Source organism: Takifugu rubripes, chromosome 8, assembly GCF_901000725.2.
Source record: "Takifugu rubripes chromosome 8, fTakRub1.2, whole genome shotgun sequence".
NCBI lineage: Eukaryota > Metazoa > Chordata > Actinopteri > Tetraodontiformes > Tetraodontidae > Takifugu > Takifugu rubripes.
This window is the reverse complement of record NC_042292.1, coordinates 15,043,061-15,068,500: the sequence shown is the minus strand read 5'-3', so window position 1 is coordinate 15,068,500 and position 25,440 is coordinate 15,043,061. Positions and strand designations below refer to the sequence as shown.

Sequence of the window (25,440 nt, the reverse complement as noted above, 5' to 3'; positions counted from 1 at the left end):
CGCCTGGAACATTACGGATCTATTTCCAGAGCTAATAACCGTGTGTTCCCAGCACAGCTGAATGAGCGACACGCTAGCGCCGCGTTATCACACAGACAAATAAAGGGGCGCGGCGTGAGTGCTGGCGACAAATTAGCAACCGTTTGTGTTGCGATGATGATTGCGCGGTAATTTTTCCTCGGTTTGATGCGCAACACAGCCGCTAATTATCCCCGCGGTTATCCGTCTGTTGCGCCGCCGCTGCCTGATTGCCGCTCCCGCCAAGCGCCGCGTGGATGGGAAGGAGGCAGCTCCGACAACCCGAGAGCGGCGAGGGAGGGCGCGCCAACGTGGGCGTGCTCATCCCACTCTTGGTTTTCGAGTGTCTCATCAAAACGCAAATTTTTCATTTAAAAATTGCCGGTTTGGTCGGCTAGCTGGCGCTCGTTTACATGCTTGAAGCTAAAAAAACCCCATTAGCAGCCTCCCTGGTCGACCCGCTCCCTCCCTCTGCTCCATCCTTCCAAATCTGCCTTCCAACCGTTGCTAAGGGCAACCGAAGGAAATTTCCAAAGACTTCTGATCGGCGGAGGCGGGAATCCAGCGAGGACGAACGCACGAAAATGGAGCCTCGGCATCAGGAATGTTTATTCAGGCGTGAAGGAGCGGCGGCGGCGGCGGCGTTGGGCCTGGATGGAGCTCCGCCCATCTGAAGAGCCTCTGAAATCTGAGCTTCATCCTGAAGTCCCCCATTTGTCTTCGTTTCCTCAAGGTTATTAGGTTAGCTTATTAGGGGTTTCCATGGCAACCGGAAACTCAAGGTGGACTTTAGGTTTTTATTTTTGTAAAGCAAAGCAGAACGTGAGGTGACTGAGCTAGCTAAGGCTAGCGAGGCTGTCCACTTCCTGTTAGCTAAAGTGTCGAGGACATTTTCTGACAGACACCGGTGAAAGTGTCCTCAGGTGTCCAGCGGGGGGGGGGCAGGTGAATAAAGCGACACAGACAGTCCACAGAGCGCCTCTCTAAAGAGCAGCGGCAGCTTAATCCGATCGATCTGCTCCGTTTGTAATCCGAAACCCGAGCGAATCGAATCGGGGACACGCGGAAATCAAACTTTTCGCCTCTGATCCTCAGCATCCGCAATCAGCGCCCCCTCCGCCCAGTGCGCATGCGCGCGTCTGTCGCTCTCCGCTGCGCCTCGGAGCTGGTCTCGGAGGCGACTCCGCACAGAACCGCTCCTCTCGCCCCCCACACCCTCCCTCCCTCCCTCGCGCCTTCCTCCTCCTCCTCTTCCTCCTACCTGATTCAGATTCACTCCGCCGCTGCGCGTTTGCGAGGCGAACGCCGCCCGGAGAGACACGCACGCCGCTGACCGCCGCGGCGCGAGCACCCGGGCGCCGGCTGACGACGCGGACCCAGGTCGATCCATCGCCCCCACCGGAGCGGACCGAAGGGAGCCGATACCGGGTAAAGAACCGCCGCATTTCATCGACACGCGAGCCGAGGTGGCCGCGCGGCGACGGTGGCCGCTCACGAACGCGTTCGGCGATTCCGCGGCGGCGGGGGGGTGAATGGAACATTGGCGTTTATTTACCCCCCAGGGTGACCCCCCCCCCCCCCCCCCAGGGACGCGGACGGCGGAAGCTCACGCGCGCCTGCTTTCATCGTTGTCATCTCGGTATTAAAAAGAAAAGAAAACAAACAGAACAGCACGCGCCACGCCTGCGTTCAGTTTCCGTTCGCGTCCGGACGGTTCAAGTTAAAGCGTCGCGCGGGGCGACAACACGCGCTGGCTCCAACAGATGACAGTCGGCCGCCGCTCCACGTGCGGGAGCGCGCGCGCGCGCGGCAACACGCACGGTTTTTTTTTATTGCGGAATAGTCTGGATGTAATGATCCGTGTCTTCCAGCGTGTTTGCGATCCATCTTCATCATCGTACGGGCTGTAAAGTTGCAGGAACCGGAAGTGCGCGCGTGTGCGTGCGTGCGTGTGTGTGTGTGGGGGGTGTTATGAAGTGGTCTTCAGAGATCAATAATAAAAATCCTCCATCTTTTCCAGACTTGGCCCAGGATCCAGGAAGTCGGCGTCCCCCCCCCCCCCCCCCCCTCGCCGTCTCCATGGCGTCCAAGTTGAACCCCAACGTCCTGTACGTGGCGGAGCACGGCGAGGCGCTGGGGTCGCCCCAGGCCGACTCTGAGAGGACCAGCATGGTGAGCCAGCACCAAACCCGCCCCCCCACCTGACCTGAGGTCTCACGTAGACACGGTCATGCTACCGTGGGCTAGCGCAGGCTTGTGGGTGAACAGGAAGTGGTGACGGTGTCATACGACATCTTCATTTCCAATAAACGAACGTGTGAATCGCACCATCACTTCCTTTAGCACCCTGAGAAAATAAACGTTCAAGCTGCAGCATTTATGCTAGCCGCTCGTCAGCGAGCAGCGCTCCGATGCTAAATATTCCCTGTTTTTTTTCCCGTCCCGTTTCAGGCCGGAGAAGGCGGGGAGGAGTCGTCGGACAGCGACGGCGAGCAGGAGGAGACGTCGCACAAGCTGATCCGCAAAGTGTCGACGTCGGGGCAGATCAGGGCTAAGGTAGCGTGCTAACTTCGCTCACAAGACGCTTTATATTTTTAGACCAAAGTAAAAAGTGAGGATGAAATTTTCAGGAGCAAACTCGGAAAAGTTCTCCCATCATTTATTTACGCTAATTGTCTCGTGATCGGCAAAGGTGCGAGTTTGAAGACGCGAGCTCCTCCGTGAGCTAGTTTGAGCTAATCTGGGCGCCCGTTAGCTTCCATGGAATCGAATCTAAACAGTTCTCGTCATGAAGCTAGCGCTAGTTTGGCCGACACGCGGTCTTGTCCAGAAAATATCAGGCTGCTAGCCTGTCCATATTTTGGCTTCTGATTAAATGCTAACAAGCTAACAGGGGAACATGCTGCCACTTTTCATGATGTAGTCCCGCTACAGTTTACCGGCGCATCTGAAGCGGGCCTGTTAGCATGGCTAACCCTCTAATCAGCCTCATGATTTACCGATGAGCCGATCGCCCCGATCATTTTTGATCCCTAAACGCTGCTCGCGCACGTGCAAATTAGCGCCATGTGAGTCCATTAAAGCCGCGACCTGCCCCCACGGGACGCCGTCAATCATGTGCCGATCAATAGGAACGGCGGGACGCCCGGCAACATCTGTTGTCATGGCGAAGGCATCCCACAATGCTCCGCTCGTTCCTGCCGCGGCTAACGGCATCGGATATCAGTCTGGTATCGATTGGCTAATCTCGCAGGGCGATGATGTAATGTAAATTTTAAGGGCAGCGTGCGCGCCCAAATAAGGTCGTAAGGAGGCAGGAAGTGAAGCAGCAAGTTTTAGCTTCTTTTATTGAGAGTAAAGGAATTCATTTCCTTTATTTGTGTTTTTTTTTCTCTCCGTGCTGCCACCTTCCAACTGGCCCAGAGGAGCCGCGGCTGTTGCTAAGCAGCGGCTAATGATCGCGGACACGCCAGCCGCTAATTAAATTTGACAATGAGTAGCTCGTCCCCGTGCGTAGGCGTGCGCGCGCGCGCTTCGATATCGTCCTACTCATCGACTTTGGGATTAGCGTGTTTGTTTATGTCTGTTGGAGTTTGTTTACAGCTCGTGCACGGTTGTTTGTGGCTAAACTGCCCCCCCCCACGGCCGTTAATCATAGTCGTTAAACCGCCAGGCCCTCGGCGCACTTGCCAAAGAGGCGCTAATGCTTATCGTCTGCGACGCGCCGCCCTGCCACCGCTTGATTAATTCGCTTGTTCACCCGCGAGCCTAAATAATTGCGGCGCTCCGGAGGAGCCGCGACCTTTGGGCCGGCGGTAATTAAATACCTCCCGGTTCTGAGATGAGCTGGACGGCAAATTTAATCCCACTAAGAACCAGAAAGACAAACTGGAAACGATCGCGGGGGCCTCGTTAGCGTAGCACAGCAGCGTCGCTGCGCGTCCAGGATTTTTAGCCGCCTGCGCATCTTAGCTAACCTTTTGTTCAGCACGCCAGGAAACGGATCGAGCTATATGAGCGGGTCGCGCTCATAAATCCAGCACGCAGGCAATCAATAGCATATCATATATCCAGTTGTGTAATGTTGTGTTAGCATGGTTGCACGCAGCAGAGGATCAATACGGGGTTGTGAAGCTAATCGTGACGTGCGTGTTCGTTCTAAAAACGCAGCCCGACATGCGACTGAGCCCCATAAAAATGCGATTTCTGGTTAGCTTGGATGCTACGTGGACTCAGATGCTCTCCGTTTCCGCAGCCCTCTCGTTAGCGTTAGCTTGCATAACCTGCCGTATTTGTGCCGTGGTGAGCGGCGACCAACAGGTAGCACCTATTTTTTCCCTTTTCTGTGGGTTTCCAGCTTTAGAACCGAGCCCACGCGCGCTTCAGTGACCACGTAGCAGCGCAGAGACGTGCTACGTGAGCGCTAAACACGTGTGTGGGTAGGTCAGCAGGGACGGCTGGAGGAGTGTGTAGGAGGCCCGATTTATGCCCGCGGTGTGTGTGTGGGCGCGGGTCAGCAGATAAAGCCAGAAAATTAGCAACTGGAAGAAGTAGCAGAGACGTTAGCATCAGTTACATAAGAACACCAGCATCCATATTTACCCTCTGGACGGGTTTGGGGGGGACCGGTCCGTGTTTTCAGAGTTAGCTTCCGCACACGGTTCCGAAACAATTAACGTTCCTGCCTGAGGTGTAGCATCAGTGCTAACTCTGGCGTCTCAGTTAGCCTTGTCGAGGTCGAGCTAACATATTGACTTTTGGAGGCGGGTGGCAGCGTGAATCGTTGTACAGATGGTGGCGCTGAGACGTGACGCTAGCTCCGCTAAACGTTAGCTGTGAACCAGGCTAACATTAGCAACGCCATATCCTTCACTTCTTCTCCTCGTCTTGCTGTGTCTTTTCATCTGAGCCGCCTTGTTTTATCCTGTCCCTCTTGCACTGTCATTCCTCCGGCACACACACACACACACACACACGCGCACACACACACACACACACCTTAGATGCCGTTAAGACATGTGTTTCGAAATATTACCCGCTTCACCACTGACATAACACTCACTTCAGCAATGTGCTAATGATGGCACAATATCTGTGTGTGTGTGTGTGTGTGTGTGTGTGTGTGTGTGTGTGCTCCCTAATGAGCCACCACATTTCAGTCCTGACAGGTGTGTGTGTGTCTCTCAGGCTAATGCGCTAACTTGTGTTATCAATCAGTGAAGAGTGTGTGTGTGTGTGTGTGTGTGTGTGTGGTCTCTCCCTAATGGAGACAGAACACACAGCTCTTGTTCTTGTTCTGTGGTGTCATGAATGGATGTGTGTGTGTGTGTGTGTGTGATGGAGGATGAATAAAGCTTTTTTTGTCCCCCAATAAACTTTATTAGTCGTTGCAAACGTGGCTAAAGATAACTGGCTGAATTAGCTTCATTAGCGCCGTGAGCTAATGAAGGGTCACATTTATCCAGTCTGAGCCGCCGATGCTGCGCGTCTGTGTCTCCGTCTGTGCTGCAGTTTCAGGTCAGTCCCGACGAGGGTTCGACGGTCTCAGAACATCTGGGACGGCGGATTTTTGAGTCTTCGGCTCCGAGCGACAAAGTCAACCATTAGCATTTCAGCACCCTGTAGCTAAAATGCTAACGGGCACGTGCGCTCTCCTGGCGGGAGCGTTTTCAGGTCTGGCCTCGGGGCGCCGCCCGGAATATCCTGGGCTAATTGCTGCGGCGCTAATAGACGAGTGTTTCTGGAGCAGGTCGCAGCATGCGCGAGGACCCGATTTAGCGTAGCTTCACCGCGCAAAAGAGGCAGAAACTCAGCGTGCACACACACACACACACACACACACACACACACACTGGAGCAGGTGTTAATGACACCTGACATTCCTCCCAGTAACCATCAGTCCGACGAGCTATCAGGCTCATCTGGGCGCTAGCCTCCATTAGCGCCCCCCGTCAGAACCACGTGGAATTGCACCCGATGACCGTCGCCGGTGGGGCGACGACACACGTTAGCATAAATCTGCCCCTGTGACCAATTCGCTCCTCTGCTGGCTAACGCCAGCCCTATGCTAGCTGCTAGGCCTTACGCTCCCGTTGCTAGCGCGCTAACTCGGCCGGTATCATCGCAGCGTAGAACAGCAGCAGAACGGCTCCCTGTTGCCGGGTTACCGGTGACTGTACCAGAACCCTGAGATGGAGGAACGCTGTGAGTGGGCGGCTGGGAGGAAGTGGCTGCTGTCTAAAAACAGCCTCTATTTTTACACCACACACACACACACACACACACACACACACACACACACACACACACACACACACACGTGTGTGTAAGAGAGACAGTAAAAGTCACCCAGATTGAGGGTTTCCCACATTTGGCTGTTCCCCTTGTGTTTAACGTTAGCTCTTCATAGCTCCTCTTCCTCCTCCTCCTCTTCCTCCTCCTCCTCTTCCTCTCGACCGGCTTCATTAAACCCGGCGGCGCTCACGACGGCGAGTCGGACCGAGAAATATTGGCAGGAAGATCCAGTCCGGATATTGGAGCCGTCCGTTCTTTAGCCTAAATTCTTCGTGATACTTTCACCGACTGCCCTCAGGCTTCGGGTCACGTTGGCGCGTTAGCATCGCGTGACGGCGCTCTGTTGGGTTGTGGTCCTGGACTCTGGAGGCCTCTGGACCACAGAGAGCTGATCCTGTGATCCAGGAACCAGACCTGGTCCTCCTGCTGGAAGAACTGGACAGGTGGACCTAATAAAGTGGCCGGCGAGCGTAGCTTAGCCGCAGCAACAAGGGCCACATCCTGAAACACGGTTAGCTGCACAACTCCTGTTAGCATCACACCGCTAAGACAGGGAAGCGAATTTTGCTATTTTCCAAACAAAGATGATGGAATATCAACGAGACCAGGAGAGCTCAGTGTGCTAAATGTTGAGCTAGCTAGCTGCTCCAGAGCAGGGACTGGGATCTGCGCTAGCACGCTGCCTTTCTGCCGCAAACGCTAGCAGCAGCGCGTCTTAGCGGACACCTTATCGGCTCGCGTTCATAGAGCCGGACGCAGTCGACGCTAACTCGGTTAGCACGTTATTAGCGTTCCCCTCAGCCCCTTTGATGCTTTGATGCAATGCTGTACGTGTTCGCCCGTTAGCGCAGCAGCTTGTTATTGTTAGCGCCGTGCAGGATTCCCGCCGTGTGACAGACAGTTGCTGCTCACAGTTTCCTTCACACACACACACACACACACACACACACACACACACACTCTCTCACACACGTACAAAGTCTATTTCTGTTTCTAGAAGCAACCGTTACTGTATTTGGTAATTCTCCTCCCACCTTCTCTCTTTGTTTAGCCACCAACTTCCTCCTCTCTCTCTCTCTTCCTCTCTCTCTCCCCCTCCTCTCTCTCTTCCTCTCTCTCCCCCCTCCTCTCTCTCCTCCTCCCCCCTCTCTCCCTCTCCCCCCTCTCTCTCCTCCCCCCTCTCCTCTCTCTCCCCCCTCTCTCTCTCCCCCCCTCTCTCTCCCTTGCTCTCCCTCTCTCTCTGTCGCCATGCCGACATGCTGTCATTCTCTCATCGATACCGCAGAAATGTGGCCTGAGACGTCTGCACACGCCCACCTGCTAATTAGCCAGCAGTCGTTAGCCGCCGTTAGCTCCCGCTGCAGATGATGGAAGCTAGCTGGCTTACGTATGAAAACACATGTCAAGCACAAACAGGCGATAATCCTCCGCTTCTGTCGCCCACGCCGGGCTCCAAACCCGCCATTATCCGGCCCAACGCTCAGGGAGCCGGGGAGGAGGAGGAGGAGGAGGAAGAGGAGGAGGAGGAGGAAGGGATGGAAGGAAAGAGAGAAGAAGAAAAACGCCGCTAAACATCACCAGGGTCAAATATTTCAGTCTGCAGCCTCCATCCAGACCAGAACTGTTTCTGTTAGAGCCACAATAACTCACCCCACACACACGCACACACACACGCACACAGGCTCCATTTTTAGCCGCGGTCTAAATTTAGCAGGTCATTCTGTTAAACAAACATCAGTGTGTTGGGAGACTGTCAAAACACGCCGCCGCCTGTTTCCATGAGCGCTCGTCCCCGGAGCCGCCCGCTCGCACGTGCACGCCGTTCCGAAGGATTGTGTACATTGCACGGGAGGTCAAAGGTGAACGCGCTGATTTCGGAGGAGTTGGCGTTAGCGTCTCTCTCGTTAGCTTCTGCCGTCGGATTTAAAGTTTCTGGGATTCTCTAAAGCTGACAGCTGACGGGGAAGCTAAAGCTAGCAGCTGCCAGAACGCAGCGTCGTGCTCGTCGCTAATCCTCCAGCTCAAACCATTTAGACCAGCTGACGGCTGCTGGTGGTTGTCAGCAGCAGATTATTATGGTCTGGGCGCCGTCCGTCACATGATCAGAGCCGCCGATAGCTGTCACGGATGGACGAGACGAGTTTAGCGCGCTTAGCGTAGCAAAACCACAGCTCATCGCGTGTGTGTGTGTGTGTGTGTGTGTGTGTGTGTGTGTGAGTGAGGGGCTGGTTCGTGAGGCAGGATGTGGTCGCTCCTCCCTCGCTCTCGCTCGCTGCACCTGTGCGTGTGGTCAGACGGCGTCCGTCCGGCCGAAGAGTAGAAGGGCAGACGTGCGCGCGCACGCTCCCGCGCCGAAGGTTGATTCCCCGGCGCCATGGCGACCCCGGCGCGCCGCCACATTAGCCAGATTAAATGTCGGGACGTGAGGATAAAGGTGTGATTGATGAGGTTGGATTCGCCCACCTCGGCGTGCCAGACGGGCGGGGTCCGGCGGCGCCCGATGAAACGGCGTTTTCAGCCGTCTGCGCTCAGACTGCCGTGGCTCCGCCTCCGTGGCTCCGCCTCCGTGGCTCCGCCTCCTCCAGCTGCCCCGGCTGCTCCTCTCCCAGGCCGCCCTCTGCTGGTGAAACATGGGAACTGTCTGAGCCAGCGCCTCGTTACAAAGGTCACGGGGTCGGATGTCGGGACTGTGGCAAACCTGTCGCGTCCCCACAACTCCTGAGTAATGAGCTGCTCCCGTGTGTGTGTGTTTGATGCGCCGCATCACTTCCTGTCTCTTTGATCTCATAAATCCCCCCGTTGAGTGAGACTGGGATGGAATCAGCCCGTAAACGCTGCTGGTGGGGCTCAAACCCTCCGTGTTCGAGATGGTAAACCTCCTGAAAGGGCGGAACCGCGGGCTTGGGTGACCTTTTGACCTTTCATCACAACCTTTCATGCTAACGCCAGCTAGCAGCGTCTGTTCTCTGCAGCCCTTTTGTGAGACTTTAGCCGATTAGCTTCAGATTCACATACAAACCAGCCAGCAGGAGGCGCTACGCTAACATGCTAAAGGAAGGAATGTTTCTGCTCGTCAAGTGTGTGTGTGTGTGTGTGTGTGTGTGTGTGTGTGTGTCTGCATTCATGTTAAAACAGGCCAATATCCTTGAGGCAATAAATAGAACTGGAGGAACCTGTACGACTGGCCTGGGGGGGGGGGGGGGGGCTCTGTGCCTTGGTGTGGAGCCTCCGGTCCGTCCAGGTTGGGGGGTCTCTGTGGCGGTACCTGGACCTGGACCGTGACCCCCCCCAAAGGTGGCGTCTCCCTCGCCTCACTTCTCGGTGCCCGGCCATGCCTCAGCTTGTGTGTGTGTGTGAGTGTGTGTGTGAGCGTGTTTTTTTTTCTTGTCCTTCTTGATTTTCCTGTTTCTCTTTGTTGTTTTTATCCTTTGTGAGACACTTTGTGCTGCCCAGGGTATGAAAAGTGCCATAGAAATAAAGATTGAATTGAACAACACACACACTCACGCACGCACGCACACACACACACACACACACACACTCTGGTGTGTGTCACTCAGGTTAGAGGATGAGTGTATTTGCATGCTCCACCCTGTCTCTGGGGAAACACACACACCTTTGCCCGCACACACTCGCCGTTTCCCTGTGTTCCACCTGAGGGGGCGGGGCTACCTGAACACAGACGTTTAAAAGACAGGAAGTGTCGAGTTTTCTGGCTCAGCCGAGAGTTGAGGGAAAAGAAAGGAAGCATCAGGAGACACACACACCCACACCCCCCCACACACACGCACACACACACACACACACTCCTCCATGCCGGCGTGGGCTCAGCTCAGCGAGTGCTGCGTGGCGCCGCTCTTCCGCTGTGAGGGGGGGGGTCAGGGGGACGACGACCCGCTGGAGTGCAGCCACGCCGCCAAGTCGCAGGAGACTCACCTGGAGGGAGAGGTCAGTGACCCCTGACCCCGTGACCGCCCACCGTAACGGGAGCCTAATCTGAGGACGCTCGCGTGGAGCCTTTAGCTAGTGGCGGCTCAATTAAAAGGTTGGATCAGACAGAGAGACATCGGCATGCTAATCAGCGCGCTCACGTGTGTGTGTGTGTGTGTGCGTGTGTGTGTGTGAGTGTGTGTGTGTGTGTGTGAGTGTGTGAGTGTGTGTGTGTGGGTGGGTGTGGGTTGTTTTACTCTAGTTAGCGGAACGATCTGACGACACCTGGAAAATGAGATGAGCTGCGACGTTTCTGTTCCTGCTAATCCAGGACGTGGCGTTAGCTTCTGAACTTTGCCCGAGCATTGTGAAAAGTTTTATTGCTAATCTGGTAGCGCGGCCGATTCCAGGGTTCAAGGTGAAAACGTCGGATGATAAAGGGTGAACTGTGACGTCTGTGGACGGCTAGCTGAGGCGCGCTAGTCTATGAAAGTCTTGCAAAGCACCGGATGCTAGTTTCTTTGGATTGTTATTGCCAGAGTTTTGGCCGGCCGACAGGTTCTCAAGCTAAGCGCAGGTGGTTCACGCTAAAGAGCGCTAAACTCCCTCGCGTTGTTTGCGTCGGTGTAGCGTGTTTTTTTGTTCCTAAAGCAGAATCTTGATTTCCTCCGATTGGAGAGGTGACGATCGCCATGGCGACCACGATGTCCTGTGTTGTATCGATTTAACGGAGGCTCGAACGGCCGTTCCAGATGCTAATTTGCTAATTAAATTAAGATGTTGTCGTTTCGCGCGTCTGGCTGTTAAACTGCTCCGCTGGCGTTAGCAGGGCGGTTTTAGCCACGCTCGGTCCAGTTTTACTGCTAACACGGGTAGCTAGCTGTAGAGAAGAGGGTCGGAATCCCGGCTGGATCCTGAGTAATTCATGCTAATGCTCATTTATCCTCTTTTCTTCTTCTTCTCAGAAAAGTGTGAAGGAGGGAATCCTGTTGAAGCAGACCAGCTCCTTCCAGCGATGGAAGAGGAGGTACTTCAAACTCCGCGGAAGGACCCTCTACTACGCCAAAGACTGCAAGGTGCGTAAAAGAGCCGCTTTAGCATTTTACTAGCATTCAGCCCCGTTGTCAGCTGAGTTGTGGGCGTCTGTTCCGCCTCCAGTCTCTGATTTTTGACGAAGTGGACCTCTCGGACGCCAGCGTGGCCGAAACCAGCACCAAGAACATCAACAACAGCTTCACAGTGAGTCGGCGCATTTTGACGTTAGCGCGTAGCTCCGTAGCCGTCACGGAACCGTTTCTTCCCCAGGTGATCACGCCCTTTCGCAAGCTAATGCTGTGCGCGGAGAGCCGGAAGGAGATGGAGGACTGGATCGGAGCGCTGCGCTCCGTCCAGAAGTGGGAGACCTACGAAGTGAGTTTGCTCTTTACTCATTCTGACGCTAACCTGCGCGGAGCCGCTAACCTTAGCGGCGCGTCGCATTCCAGGCCAGCCAGTTCAACATGGAGCATTTCTCCGGGATGCACAACTGGTACGCCTGCTCGCACGCCCGGCCGACCTTCTGCAACGTCTGCAGGGAGGCGCTGCCGGGGGTCACCTCCCACGGCCTGTCCTGCGAAGGTGAGCGGCGCCGCGGCAGCTCGGACCGGCTCGAGAGTTGGGCGCCGCTAAGCCCCTCCCCCTGTGCGCTCTGTCTCCCGCAGTCTGCAAGTTCAAGGCTCACAAGCGCTGCGCCGTTCGCTCCACCAACAACTGCAAGTGGACCACGCTGGCCTCCATAGGAAGTGACATCATCGAGGACGAGGAAGGGGTGAGCGGCGAGGGCCGGGGGGGGCGGGGGGGGGGGCGCCATGGCGTCCGCGGCACAAACGGTGACGCGCGTGTGTGTCCGCAGGTGTTTATGCCGCACCAGTGGCTGGAGGGAAACCTGCCCGTCAGCGCCAGGTGCGTGGTGTGCGACAAGAACTGCGGCAGCGTGCGGCGGCTGCAGGACTGGCGCTGCCTCTGGTGCAAAGCTATCGTGAGTTTAGCCGCCGCTACCGGTTAGCCGCGGTGCTAATCTCTGGCCTCTAACGTCGGCCCAGACCGACGGGAGCTCTGTCGCTCGGACGTTAGCTTTAGCCCGAAGTCAATCCTGGTGCTGCTGTTTGCTCAGAACACACAGTTAGCTTGTTGACGGGGGGCGGCTGTGAGTTAGCTAAACGGCTCCGCCCGTCGTCGTAGCAACAAACCGGAGCAGCTGAGAAACAACAATCAGGGTTAATATTTAGGTTCCGGAGCTGTTCCAGAGGGTCCACGTAGCAACGGTGGAGATGCTCGCTCACACACACACACACACACACACACACACACACACGTAAATGAACCAGAGTGATATTTGTAAAGGTTGAAGAACTGACATTTTCTGGGTTTCAGAGGGATGAAATGACCTTTCTGCTTCTGCGTGTGTGTGTGTGCACGTGCACGCAGGTCCACAGCGGCTGTAAAGACCAGACGGGGAAGGTGTGTCCCCTGGGTCAGTGCCGCGTGTCCATCATTCCTCCCACCGCCCTCAACAGCATCGACTCGGATGGTGAGAACCTCCACACACACACACGCGCGCTAGCTTACGGTCGCACAGGCGGCCACTTCCTGTTGACCCCGCGACCCCTCGCGCGGAGGTTAGAGGGGTGCTCTGCGGCTAAGCTGCGGCGTTGACCTTTCAGGCTTCTGGAAGGCCACCTCGGCGTCGTGCAGCAGCCCCCTCCTGGTCCTGGTCAACTCTAAGAGCGGAGACAACCAGGGGGTGAAGTTCCTCCGCAAGTTCAAGCAGCTCCTGAACCCGGCCCAGGTGTTCGACCTGATGAACGGCGGTCCGGAGCTCGGGTACGGCGAGCTCTACCTTTACCTCCGTTAGCTAATGAGCCAGCAGGCTAATAGCACCTGCCCCCTCCCGCCCCACCAGACTCCGGCTTTTCCAGAAGTTCGTGACTTTCCGGATCCTGGTGTGCGGGGGAGACGGCAGCGTGGGCTGGGTGCTGTCGGAGCTGGACAAGCTCCGCCTCCACAAGCAGGTGAGCGGAGGAGGAGGAGGAGGAGTTAGCGTTAGCGTTAGCGTTAGCGCGGCGGTGAGGCTGAAGGCGAGTGCGTCTCTCCCCGCAGTGCCAGCTCGGCGTGCTGCCGCTGGGCACCGGGAACGACCTGGCCCGCGTGCTGGGCTGGGGGGGCCTCTGCGACGACGACGCGCAGCTGCTGCAGATCCTGGAGAAGCTGGAGCGGGCCACCACCAAGATGCTGGACCGGTGAGACCCGCGGCGCCGGCGCCACCGCTCATTAGCCGACGCTAGCGCCGCCCAATGACTCTGCCTTCGACCGCAGGTGGAGCGTGATGACCTACGAGGTTCCCGCCACCGCCAAAGGAGCGCCGGCGAAGGAAGAGGACGGCCCGGAGTCCCCCCTGCAGGTACTTCCTGTTTAGCATCTGCGTTAGCTTTTAAAGCAGCGAGGACAAGCGCTTGACACCTCTGGGACGCGTCCTCTCAGATCCACATCACCCAGTATGCCGACTCGGTGGCGTCCCACCTGGCCAAGATCTTGGACTCGGACAAACACAGCGACGTCATTTCCTCCGCCAAGTAGGAACCGAGGCTAAACGTAGCGGCGCAGCTAAAAGCAGCTTAGCCGAGTGGGCGGCGCCGTGTAAAACGTGCTTTTCCTCCGCCCCCCCTGCAGGTTCCTGTGTGGGACGGTGAACGATTTTGTGGCGGAGGTGGGGAAGGCGTACGAGAGGGCCACGGAGAACAGGGAGGAGGCGGACGCCATGGCCAAGAAGGTAAACGAGCGTTATGTAAGCGCTTGTGTAACGGCGGCGTGGGAGCGCGTCTGTTCCTGAGCTGCGCTGTAAAAAATCGATCCGCGGGAATTTACTGATCTTTTGCCTCCTTTCCCAGCGTTCTTTTTTCGCTTTTCGTTGCTAGCGGAGGATCGCGAGAACTAGCCAAACCGCGCATGTCCGAGCGTGAACAAGCGTAGCATCGGTTAGCATGGTTCACCCGTCCCTTGCAGCGTCCCTTATTGTCTCGTGTTGTCTCCCAGTGCGCTCTGCTGAACGAGAAGCTGGACTCCCTCGTCAAGGCTCTGAGCGAGGAGGCCGAGGCCCAGGTAACGACCTCCCAAGGTCGGCACTCAACCCGCGTCTTTCCCTAAAAATTGCTAAGCTAACCTGCTAAGCTGGACTAGCAAAATAGCCAAGTTCTCTTGTAGGGAAAAAGAACAAAAACTGTCATTCAGAGGGGTTTTATTTGCAAACTAGCCCTGCATTAGCATTAGCTTAGCATCAAATGTCACCAACACCCGGAGGTGCTGAGACTGAAACGGGTCTGGCCTCCAGGTGGTGCCCGCGGGGTCGTTGCCCAGCCAGGAGAGCGGCGGCTCCAGCCCCGGCGACAGCGGCGGCGAGTCGGGGTCGGAGGTCAGAGCGTACCGGTCCAAAGAGCAGCTGATGCTGAGGGCCAACAGCCTGAAGAAGGCCCTGCGGCAGATCATCGAGCAGGCCGAGAAAGGTACGGAACGTCCCCCGGCCGGGCCCTCCTGGTCCCCCTGGGCTCACATCTCGTTCTTTCAGTGGTGGACGAGCAGAACCGGCACACGCAGGTCCACAGGATGTCGTCCGCCTCCTCCATCCGGAGGGAAAACAGCGAGGAGCTGAAGGAGGCGGAGCCACGTGAGTGCGGGGGTGTAACAAGGCCGCGAGCAGGAGGCGGTCCCACGGTGTCTGACCTCCGCTCTGCCACAGGTCAGGGCGGCCTCAGCCCCACCTCCCCCATCGTCCTGGAGAAGCCCGAGGGCCTCGCCGCCGTCACCTTCAACGAGGAGTCCGTGTAGGTCCCGCCGGCACCGCCGTGGTCCCGTAACGTGGTCCCGTAACGTGGTCCCGTAACGTCCCGCGTCCTCTCACCCGTCCCTCTCTGTAGGCTCTGCTCCGAGAAGTGCGTCATGAACAACTACTTTGGCATCGGCCTGGACGCCAAGATCTCCCTGGAGTTCAACAACAAGAGGGACGAACACCCCAAGAAGTGCAGGTACGTCTGGGGCGGAGGTCCAGTCTAGGGTGGAGGTCCGGTCTAGGGTGGAGGTCCGGTCTGGGGTGGAGGTCCGGTCTGGGGTGGAGGTCCAGTTTTAGGTGGAGGTCTAGTTTTAGGCGGAGGTCCGGTCTGGGGCGGAGGTCCGGTCTGGGGCGGAGGTCCGGTCTGGGACGGAGGGCCGGTCTGGGACGGAGGTCCGGTCTGGGACGGAGGGCCGGTCTGGGACGGAGGTCCGGTCTGGGGTGGAGGTCCGGTCTAGGGTGGAGGTCCGGTCTGGGACGGAGGTCAGGTCTAGGGTGGAGGTCCGGTCTGGGGTGGAGGTCAGGTCTGGGGTGGAGGTCAGGTCTAGGGTGGAGGTCCGGTCTGGGACGGAGGTCCAGTCTGGGACGGAGGGCCGGTCTGGGACGGAGGTCTGGTCTGGGGTGGAGGTCTGGTCTAGGGTGGAGGTCCGGTTTTAGATGGGGTTTTTAGATTTGAGAGCTTCATCAGGTGCTTCATCAGGTGCTGGGCCAGACTGGACCCGGGTCCAACCCCAACTGGTTCAGCCCGGTTTGAGCCAGGTGGGCGGCTGTGGTAACACGGACGCTCCACCTGTCGTCCTGCAGCAGTCGCACCAAGAACATGATGTGGTACGGAGTCCTGGGGACCAAAGAGCTGGTTCAGAAGACCTACAAGAACCTGGAGCAGCGGGTCCAACTGGAGGTAAAGCAAAGACGAGCTGTCGCAGGAGATCAAAGCCGGCTTTGATCTCACCCTCCCTCCGTCCCCCCTCAGTGCGACGGCGTCCCCATGTCCCTGCCGAGCCTGCAGGGCCTGGCCGTCCTCAACATCCCCAGCTACGCCGGTGGGATCAACTTCTGGGGCGGCACCAAGGAGGATAACGTGAGTGGCGCCGTGGGAGGCGGCCGCGCCGCTGCCTCTTGGCTTTGAAGTCAACGGCTTTGTTCTCGTCCCCAGAACTTCGGCGCCCCGTCCTTCGACGACAAGAAGCTGGAGGTGGTGGCGGTGTTCGGCAGCATGCAGATGGCCATGTCCCGGGTCATCAACCTGCAGCACCATCGCATCGCACAGGTGAACCACCTGACCCCGGGGGGAGGAGCCGCTGGTCTTTGCGCAGCTGGAGAAACCTGAAGCGCCACAGTAGCCGCGAGCTAGCTAGCCTCAGCAGGATCCCAGTGTTTGCTTTCCTTTTGTCTCTTCCTTTGTTAGCTAACCGTGACGCTACAGCTAATAAACGAGCTCCTCGGCTAATGTCGCTAGCGGCGGCGCTTCGGGCTACTTAACTAGCGAGGGATTAACGGCCGCTAACTTTGTGTAAATGTGCCGCACCTCAGTGCCGCCAGGTGAAGATCACCATCCTGGGGGAGGAGGGGGTCCCCGTGCAGGTGGACGGGGAGGCCTGGGTCCAGCCGCCCGGCATCGTGGAGATCGTCCACAAGAACCGGGCGCAGATGCTCACCAGAGACAGAGTAAAGCCCCTTTTTGCCCTCAGCACGGTGCCCCTGAGGTTGCCTAGCAACACAGCGTCGCTGCTCTTCACCCGCAGGCCTTCGAGAGCACGCTCAAGTCCTGGGAGGACAAGAGGAAGATCGAGAGCTACCGCGCCAGCAGGCCCCGCCTCAACTCCCAGCAGTCCATGGAGTACCTGACGGAGGAGGAGTGCGCCCAGGTCCAGCAGCTCGGCATCGTGGCCGACGCCCTCATCAGCAAGTCCGTCCTTTCTCCTCTTTGCTTTGATGTTTCCGCCTCTTGCTTTGATCTGACCCTGTGACTGCGCACGTCCGCTTCCCAGGATCCGGGAGGCAGCCAAGACCCACAAGCTGGTGGAGCAGGAGCTGGCCCACGCCGTCAACGCCACGGCCCTGGTGCTGACGGAGGCCAAGCTGTCCAGCCCGGAGGTAAGGGCGCCCGGCGCCTGGACGCGTGCCCACGCCGCCGCCGCCGTTGACTTCTTCTCTGGTTTCAGTACCTGAGCCGCAGCACCGCCGTGGAAATCGTCAACAGCAGCAAAGTCCTGCAGGCCGAGACCAGGATGCTGCTCGACGGGAAGCTGCTGGTACCGTCTTCTTCTGCTGTAGCCAGGCTAGCAAAACGGCGCCGCGGTTCAGAACCGGCGCCAGGAGACGGTAGGAGCGCTTTAGAACGTTGGGCTAAGCCGCCGCCTCTCGCTCCTCCGCAGTCGGACTCGCCGGAGGAGGAGGAGCTGCGCCTGACGCTCAACAGCCTCAGCACCGAGCTCCACAAGCTGGACGACATCCACTGGATCTGCCCGCTCATGCAGTGCTCGGAGGAGGTGGGAGGAGGTCCGACGGTTTGTCCCGGGTTCCCCCGCGCAGGTTCTGAGGCGTTTGTGTGTTCCAGGAGGCCGGTCGGAGCAGCAGCAAGAGCAGCAGCATGAAGCTGAAGATCATCCCCAAAGTGAAGAAGGAGAGAGAGAAGCTGCACAAGCAGAAGTCCAACAGCTCCCTCTCAGGTGGGACATCCCCCACCTGGACCTCCGGGGGGGCGGGGGGCTCCTGGGGGGGCGGGGGGACCTCCGGGGGGGGCGGGGAGACTCCAGTTCATGTTGTCATCTCTCCCTCAGGAACCTGGGACATGAGGAGTGGACCAGGAGAGGCCGACCTGGGCAACTGAAGCCCCACGTGAAGTGCTTTAACTCCGCCCCTTCCCCGACGGTCGCCACGGCGATGCTCCTCCTCCTCACCCCTCCCCCCAACCGGCATCCTCAGAGGTCCAGGGGGGAGCCTTGTTTCTTCTCTCTCTTTTTTTTAAATGGTTTTTAACGTGAGGCGCCTGGCTTTCGCATCGCCGACGTTGCGCTTGTGGTTCCGTGTGCCTGCTTGAGTCCGGAGGCCTCGGCCGGCCGGCGGCGGGTCGGCGCCGTTTTCCCGCCATACGGGGTCGTGTTTACGTGGTGCTCTCCTCGCATGTCAAGCGCAGCCATCTTGTTTTACCGCCCGTCGACCTTTTACTTCTTCACTGGATTTTATTCGTGGACTTCCGGGCAGCCTTCAGGACTCACGGACCCCCCGTTGCTAACGGCAACGACGCAAAGAACAAACTGGAACTTCTCAGCTGTGTCTGCTGAATCGAGGAACATCTTTAAATGTTGCAAAAAAAAAAAAAAAAAGTACCGAAGAATGTAGTGGACCCCCCCGGTTTTGACGTAGTTTTCCGAACTTTTCATCCAGGTCTGCGATTTCAAGAACATTTAGAGGAAGAATCACGCACACACTGGAATGTTTTGCCACATCTGTGTTCCAAACTTGAAAGAGTGATTGTTTTACCTTCATATCAACAAATCTCCCCGGTCGGGTTTGAGCGCCGCGGCTACGCTAACGTTCACTCAGAATCTCGGATACTTTCGACCTTTGTCGGGGGGGTGAAAGCTAAAATACCGTCAGGTTTTTTTTCTCGATGCAACCAGGTTTCACAACACTCGAGGGTAAACCTGCCGTGTTGGGAATGTCATATTTCACGTAGCTTAGCATAGCATATAGACTTGATCCATCTTTAGGTATTTTAAGATGTTTTATTTCAGCTACCTGCCACGAACGTCTAGACGCTAAGGTCTTTGTGTTGAAGTGTTTAAAAACGGCTACTGTGTTAAAGATAAAGCTGCAATATGCTAACGGTTGCTATGAAACAAGGCTTAAATATGCAATTATAGACAGCGATAAGTAAGGGAAAAATTTAGCTTCGACGCTTGGCTAAACACATCCAGGAGCTAGCTTTAGCTTAACATGGTTCTTATTTAACAGATAATTTGCGCTTAAATGTGAAGAGTTTAAATAGTTGAAAAATGGGGCGGGGGGGGGATTATGCTAATCAATGTCAAACTATACAAATACTCATAAACCTGTGGAGGCGCCGATCGGTGTAGCTAACTAGTTGCGCTACAACTGTGCTACTTCCAAAACTCAAAAAAAAGGGATCAAACTGTCATAACAATATTTAACTCAGGTGTGATCAAGAAGGAAAAAAAAAAAGACGTTTACATCCTGGGACCAAACCGGGATCGCGCGTTTGAATTTTTGCGTAGAAGTGAAGTTTTCACGGTACTAACCCCGTCGTAGATGTTGAGCTCTAGTGAGGTCGTGCTAGCGTGTCCATAGTGTGCCGGCTAACCCCGTCCTACACCGTAGAGGCTTTAGTGGTGTCGTGCCAAGTTCGTACCGAGCTCGGCGGGAGCGGAGGCCCTCAGGGCACGCTAGCCTCCCCCTCGGGCGGCGCTAGCCTCCCCTCGGGCTGCGCTAGCCTCCCCCTCAGGGCATGCTAGCCTCCCCCTCGGGCGGCGCTAGCCTCCCCTCGGGCCGCGCTAGCCTCTCCCTCGGGCCGTGCTAGCCTCCCCCTCGGGGCGCGCTAGCCTCCCTTTGGGCCGCGCTAGCCTCCCCCTCGGGCCGCGCTAGCCTCCCCTAGGGCCGCGCTAGCCTCCCCCTAGGGCCGCGCTAGCCTCCCCCTCGGGCCGCGCTAGCCTCCCCTAGGGCCGCGCTAGCCTCCCCTCGGGCCGCGCTAGCCTCCCCTCGGGCCGCGCTAGCCTCCCCCTCGGGCCGCGCTAGCCTCTCCCCGCCGACGTCGTCGTGTGTCGTACATTTCGGAGTTTACTGTATCTCGCCTTGCACTTTACGAAGACGCAAACTAAACGAGGGGAAAAGACATTTGTGTGCATGTGAGTGTGTTTGTGTCAACGATGGAGTGTTTTTTATGATTTGATGATGTCTTATTTATGATACGTGTACATATCTAACCAAATGTAAAAGAATGAGATATATATGCACATATATATCGAAACGTATACGCAGGTGTTTGACAGCCGTACATTTACTCCAAAAGCAGCTTTCCGTCTGTGGACGCTGACCCGACCGGCCCGTTTCGCTCCGAGCCGGACTCGATGTTGCACGACCTTGTACGTGGCGAGGTGTTTTCTTGTGTAATCGTGTGCAGTGTGTAACCATGGCGACATCGGGGCAACACTTTGGAGATTAAACCAACTATTGAAGTGTGAACGCGTCTCTGTCGTCAGTCCATCGGAAAGTTTCACGCTTGCAGGTCGGGTCCAGAACGCCGCCCAGGGCCTTGTTCCGGGCCCCCGGGGCGGAGCTGGACTCCTCCCACAGTGTCCCGGGTCAGTACGTGAAGGACCGACGTGAGGACCGTTTGAAGCCCAGCGTGGCGCCGTCCTAACGAAGCAGTCCCTCGCCTCCCTGGGGTCAAAGGTCAGTGAAGACACTAATGGACAGTATTGGAAAATCTGTGTCTGGATGACGGTGACCAAGGTTTCATTTTCCAGGAGGACCAGGACACCCGCAGGACCAGGACACCCACCAGGCAGGACCCGCAGGACCAGACACCACCCAGGACCACCCAGGACCAGGACACCCACCAGGCCAGGACACCCACAGGACCAGGTGACCCGCTGGGCCAGGAGACCCACCCTCTGCCTCCAGGTCAGGGTTGAGCTCCTGTAGACGATGACACAGACGGGACACAGTTGTCTTTCATCCCTGTCCCAAGAGACCCAATGTGGACCTATTTGTCCAGTGCAGGTGCGCTCCGCCGAGCGCTGTGTGGTGGCGCCCTCTGGCGGTACAGGTGTGTATCACAACCCCCCACACACTGAGAAGTCACTGCTCATTCAAAATTCAGCTTTATTTAAACACAACAGATGACACGAGTCTCTCATTCCAGAGCCGGCATGTCTTCGTATCCCTCCGCCTCCTCCCCTCTCCTCTTCCTCTCCTCCCTCTTCCTCTCCTCCGCCGCCTTCTTCATCTCCTCCTCCACGTCCTTCATCTGGAGGTCCTGCGTCCCCTCGCCGGCCTTGCTGCTCTTCTCCTTCAGCTTCCTGTTCTCCGGCGTGTCGTAGGCCCACTCCTCGTCCGAGTCGCTGATGTCATCGTCGGCGATGTCCCAGTAGGACTGGGACGCCCCCGCCGTGTCCTCCAGCGGGTCCTGCTGCTCCGGCTCGGCTTTGTGGTTGGGGTCCTCCAGTTTTCCCCAGGCCACCTGATGGGCTTTGCGGAGGACAATCTCGACCTTGGACGGGACCATGTTGACGGTGCTCTCGGGGACGTTCACCACCTGGTGTCCACAAACACAGTCCAGTGAACCCGGGAGAAGGACCAACCTGCCATCCCGACCCGTTCATACCCCCCAGAGGTGAAAGTTCCTCTTGAAGATCTTGTTGTCCTCAAACTGGATATGGCAGGAGAGCTGGAGGAGACACCCCAGGTTAGACTGTGACCCTCCGTCCTCTCCTGTCACACGTGGACCCGAGACACTCACCACTGTCCTGTTAGCCTCCACACAGCACAGGTCTGCGTTAGCATTCTTAGCGTAGATGGTTAGGACGACGCTGTTTCCTGTCTGGTGCCAGTCGTGGCGACACGCCACCTTCTTCTTGTCCTGCACAGAAACAACCTTTCAACAGCTGTTTACAGGTGCTGGACACCCCCCCAGTGGGACAGATGTTGGACCTTCTTGGTGACCCAGCAGTGTCTCCCTGAGCTGCAGCCCTTCTGGTCCAGGAAGGCGTTGAAGTCCGTCGTCTTGATGCAGCAGCAGCTCCAGAACTTGTACCTAAGGGACAGAAGAGTGAGTGTCCCCCCCTGTCTCTTTGTCCCCCCTGTCTCACCGTCCATGCGTGTCCTTACCCCTCGTGGAAGACGGGTCCTCCAGGATGATGCTTGCAGACCTCCATGTCTGTGTCAGGACCTTCATAAACCTTCAGAGGGGACATGGAGACACCTTGTTGGACTGGAGCGATCATGTGATCAGTGTCTAATCAATAAAGAATAATTCATCGATGCAGTTTCCTGCTGTGGCCACTAGACGGAGCCAGAGATAAGTCGACTCACCGTCTTACAGCCGGTGTTCTTGCATCTGGTCCCCGGCAGGACGGTCCGACTGTCTGAGGGGACACAAACGCACCATTAAGGGAGATTTTAATCACTTAAAATACACAATATAAGCAAATCAAACTTTTCTCTAAAGTATGTGTGAAAGTTACTAATAGCAGTAGTTTATATTCTGAGACGATCCAGATGTTTAGCAGGGTTTTAACGGTGTCGCCGCATTAAAGTCAGTGATGTGTTCAAGGACACAGGAAAAAAGTGTTTCCACAGATGCTCTGACAGACTCACCCTGGTTCTCTTCCTCTGCCTTTTTGCTGAGGTCCAGTTTTTCCAGCACCTGAGCCAGCGAAGCCGACACCTTCACGGGCAGCTTGATCTTGGCTTCATTTGGACTGAACACACACACACACACACACACACACACACACACACACACACACACACACACACACACACACGTTTCAGAACCACTTTGTTTTTGCCAAATGGGGATAACCCAAGTCCACATTTTACTAGTAAAGCGAGGACATTTTGGCTGCTATTGACAACTTTTAAAGCTACATTTGAGGGCCCAGAGTTGGTTTTAAGGTCAGGAGTTTTGGGGTGTGTGAGACACAAGTCCTCACAAAGATAGGAGTCCACACACCTGGGTCTGTCTCTCTGCAGGGCCTCGGCCGATTTGGGTCCCTGGTAAATGATCTCTTCCCCGTTGGCGTGTTTGGCCTCTGCCTTCTCCGACGACACCTCCGGCCGCAGAGGCTCCTGGGGCTTCTCGTTGCTATGGCGACCCCGGGTGCAGCCCTGTGTGGGAAGCAGAAACGGCAGTTGCGACACCACCCACGTGGCTCAGACTGCCCCCTAGTGGACAAATGTGGCCTCGGAAAATCCTGAAAATGTTCCCAGATTCAGGTTCTCACCTTGATGGAGAGGAACTCCGAGAAATCCGTCGTTCGTTTCCGACAGCAGGACCAACCCTGAACGTACACATAAAGGATGGAGTTAAGAGGCAAACGCAACAGAAACGTCAGTTTTTATTAGCATGGTTGCTAAAGTTTACCTTGAGGGCATCGTGGAAGATGGGAACGCCGGGATGGAAGAGGCAGGAATCTGCAGCAAAAGGACAAAAACTGTCAGCAGGGGGCGCAACCAGCCGCCAGGACATCCCATAAAAGGACAACAGTTGTCCAAGTCGACATGCTCTCACACACGCGCCCCCATGCTACGCTGAGCTAGCTTGATCAGTTACATTTTAACATACAAATACATGCGTAGCAGAAACGTCCAGTGTCCAAAAGTGTCCAGTGAAGACAACATTAAGACATTGTTGAATTTATGCCACTTTAGCAGCGAGTTACATGGAAGCCGTGGAGCCGAAGCTAAAGGCTAACGGCTAAATCTGCAGGACCCAGTCTCACCGTCTTTGTTCTTGTCCTCGTCAAACTTCTGACCGCAGCCTTTGTTGTAGCACAGCAGAGCCATGGCGAATGGTTCCGGCGCCGCCCCGCGTCAGGGTTTTGTCCCTCTGGTGGGATCCTCTGGAAGGTTCTTGGGAAGGCCTGAAAGATCCCGAGACCAGGAGAGGAGCTGTCCTCCTCCTCTCTGCTTTGGCCAGAGCTGAATGAAAGAGTAAAAATAGCAGCCCCATGTCCCCCCCCCCCCTTACAGCTGTCGGGACTTATCTGAAGGTGGGGGTGGACACGGAGGGACAGGACTGCCGAGACCTGCAGACGTCTCACGTTCTGCTTCATCGCAGCACATTTAGGGGACAAACACGTTTCTGGAGATAAAACAGCTGGAATCTTCAAGTCTGGCGCCCCTGGTGGCGGCGCGGCGAACTGCAGGCGCGCAAAATCACCGTCCCTCGACCTGCTGACGACGAGCGCTACCTGCGGCTGTCAGTGATGCTAACGCGCTACTGTTGCAGCTTTGTTAGCTCGCCCTGCTAAATGCCGGACACGTCGCTACCAGGTGGACGTGGGTGAGGCCAACCTGGACTCCTCTGGGAGGACAGAGGCCCGGCATTCCCAAACAGACGGAGAAATAAGAGGCAGGTGGAGATTTGGATGGAAAATGAGTTTATTTCTTCCCCCCAAAAAAAAAAAAAAAAAACCAAAACCAGAAGAGCAAAAACAGATCCCTAAAATAAACAAATATACTGCTGTAACATGAAAGCCTGCGGGTTCTGTGAGGGCTGCTTGCCTTTACATCCATATACTTCTGCTTAAATAAATAGAAAATAAATGTACAGGTGGGGTGGGGGGGGGGCGTGGTGGAGGATTTGACGAAGGTCCACCAGAACTGCTGGCGTTTAACGTTTTAACGCTAATATCTGCGTGGGGAGAAAAAAACAACAACAAAACATCGGTCCAAATGAAATCGTCCTCGTTATTTACAGAACAGTGACGCAGCAGTCGGACGGTCGCCGGGACGACGCAACAGAACGTGCACAGAAGACGAAAAACGACGGGACTTCGCTCCGCGGGGGCGCCTGCCACGCGCACCGGTGACCAAAAGGTGGCGCCATGACAGCAGAGGAGGGCAGCTCTGCCCGGCGGGGGCGGAATCTGTAAGATCTGATTGTCTTCATCACCACAATTCGCCAAACGGGGGCAATTGTGCTTTCTCGGAAGGGGCGTGGCCTCGGGGGGGCGTGGCTACCGGCACCGTCCCCTCGCAGGCTCATGCTACAACGGCGCTAGCAGCTTTCAGAGCCCACAAAAGCGTTAAAGAAAACGGTGATTGCTGGCTGGAACCATGGTAACGCAGAGACAGGAAGCCCCTCCCTGATCCATGGGGACGCTTTGAGGGTCGGACACAGACGGACGGGTCGAACAGTCAGAACCCCACAGGAGTAGAAACAGAATCGGGGTTGATCCACTTCCAGGCCGGCAGGCGCTGATCCCGATGTTCAAAGTGACGCTAAGCTAGCTTGAAATCAGGTGCCGGAGTCTGAGAGGAGAAGAAGAAGGGGCGCAGAGCTGGGAGGGGTTTATCTCGACGGTGGTTTCGTTTCCAGGGCGACGATGCCAGGAATTCCGGCCGATGACATCAGACCTGAAACCAGAGCGGGAGGATCCCGGCTGTCCTGAACCCCTGAACAACAGCGAGCCGACTGTCAACGCGCTCATTTGTGCTGACCGACTGCGCTAGCATGTGCGCTGGCTAATGCTTATTTACAGACCCGGGCGGGCGGTCGCTTTGATTTTAGCTGACATCATAACGGGAGGATGACGATGGCCCGCCGAGCGCTAACGGCGAGAAGAGCGAGCGCGATACAGGAAAAA

The 25,440-nt window shown here is 56.5% G+C and overlaps 2 protein-coding genes across 4 annotated transcripts; one reads left to right on the top strand and one right to left on the bottom strand.

Moving 5' to 3' along the window:
* Positions 1 to 1,181: 1,181 nt before the first annotated feature.
* Positions 1,182 to 20,308, top strand: si:dkey-172j4.3 (diacylglycerol kinase eta). 3 transcript variants are annotated; one of them, XM_029840644.1, is made up of 31 exons: positions 1,184 to 1,446; positions 2,039 to 2,190; positions 2,470 to 2,574; positions 11,208 to 11,318; positions 11,401 to 11,481; positions 11,548 to 11,652; positions 11,727 to 11,859; positions 11,943 to 12,049; positions 12,134 to 12,259; positions 12,709 to 12,811; positions 12,945 to 13,104; positions 13,184 to 13,292; positions 13,381 to 13,520; positions 13,597 to 13,681; positions 13,762 to 13,853; positions 13,951 to 14,050; positions 14,314 to 14,379; positions 14,609 to 14,780; positions 14,843 to 14,941; positions 15,014 to 15,098; positions 15,192 to 15,299; positions 15,908 to 16,004; positions 16,077 to 16,184; positions 16,260 to 16,373; positions 16,637 to 16,771; positions 16,849 to 17,012; positions 17,095 to 17,200; positions 17,269 to 17,358; positions 17,482 to 17,595; positions 17,664 to 17,775; positions 17,887 to 20,308. In XM_029840644.1, the coding sequence occupies exons 2-31, from the start codon at positions 2,098 to 2,100 to the stop codon at positions 17,934 to 17,936; spliced, it is 3,270 nt and encodes a 1,089-aa protein (XP_029696504.1). In that variant the 5' UTR covers positions 1,184 to 1,446; positions 2,039 to 2,097; the 3' UTR covers positions 17,937 to 20,308. The 3 variants fall into 3 exon arrangements, with proteins under 3 accessions (XP_029696502.1, XP_029696504.1, XP_029696503.1); XM_029840642.1 differs by having other exon boundaries at positions 1,182 to 1,446; positions 14,843 to 15,098; XM_029840643.1 differs by lacking the exons at positions 1,184 to 1,446; positions 2,039 to 2,190; positions 2,470 to 2,574 and adding an exon at positions 10,082 to 10,260 and having other exon boundaries at positions 14,843 to 15,098.
* A 622-nt stretch (positions 20,309 to 20,930) lies between these two features.
* LOC101073566 (cysteine and histidine-rich domain-containing protein 1) lies at positions 20,931 to 24,070 on the bottom strand. The gene is made up of 11 exons (XM_011620319.2): positions 23,572 to 24,070; positions 23,214 to 23,263; positions 23,074 to 23,130; positions 22,803 to 22,957; positions 22,445 to 22,548; positions 22,160 to 22,212; positions 21,956 to 22,026; positions 21,779 to 21,881; positions 21,588 to 21,707; positions 21,453 to 21,515; positions 20,931 to 21,383 (listed from the first exon to the last, which is right to left on the bottom strand). The coding sequence occupies exons 1-11, from the start codon at positions 23,633 to 23,635 to the stop codon at positions 20,982 to 20,984; spliced, it is 1,242 nt and encodes a 413-aa protein (XP_011618621.2). The 5' UTR covers positions 23,636 to 24,070; the 3' UTR covers positions 20,931 to 20,981.
* Between the last annotated feature and the right edge of the window lie 1,370 nt (positions 24,071 to 25,440).

Excerpts from the sequence above, each read along its gene's own strand:
- LOC101073566 (XM_011620319.2), bottom strand. The coding sequence starts at position 23,635 with ATGGCTCTGCTGTGCTACAACAAAGGCTGCGGTCAGAAGTTTGACGAG. Across the intron at positions 22,549-22,802 it reads CTGCAGAGAGACAGACCCAG|TCCAAATGAAGCCAAGATCA; the intron begins GTGTGTGGACTC and ends GTGTGTGTTCAG. Across the intron at positions 21,708-21,778 it reads ACTGCTGGGTCACCAAGAAG|GACAAGAAGAAGGTGGCGTG; the intron begins GTCCAACATCTG and ends GTTTCTGTGCAG.
- si:dkey-172j4.3 (XM_029840642.1), top strand. The coding sequence starts at position 2,098 with ATGGCGTCCAAGTTGAACCCCAACGTCCTGTACGTGGCGGAGCACGGC. Across the intron at positions 16,005-16,076 it reads AGCAGCGGGTCCAACTGGAG|TGCGACGGCGTCCCCATGTC; the intron begins GTAAAGCAAAGA and ends GTCCCCCCTCAG. Across the intron at positions 17,359-17,481 it reads TGCTCGACGGGAAGCTGCTG|TCGGACTCGCCGGAGGAGGA; the intron begins GTACCGTCTTCT and ends GCTCCTCCGCAG.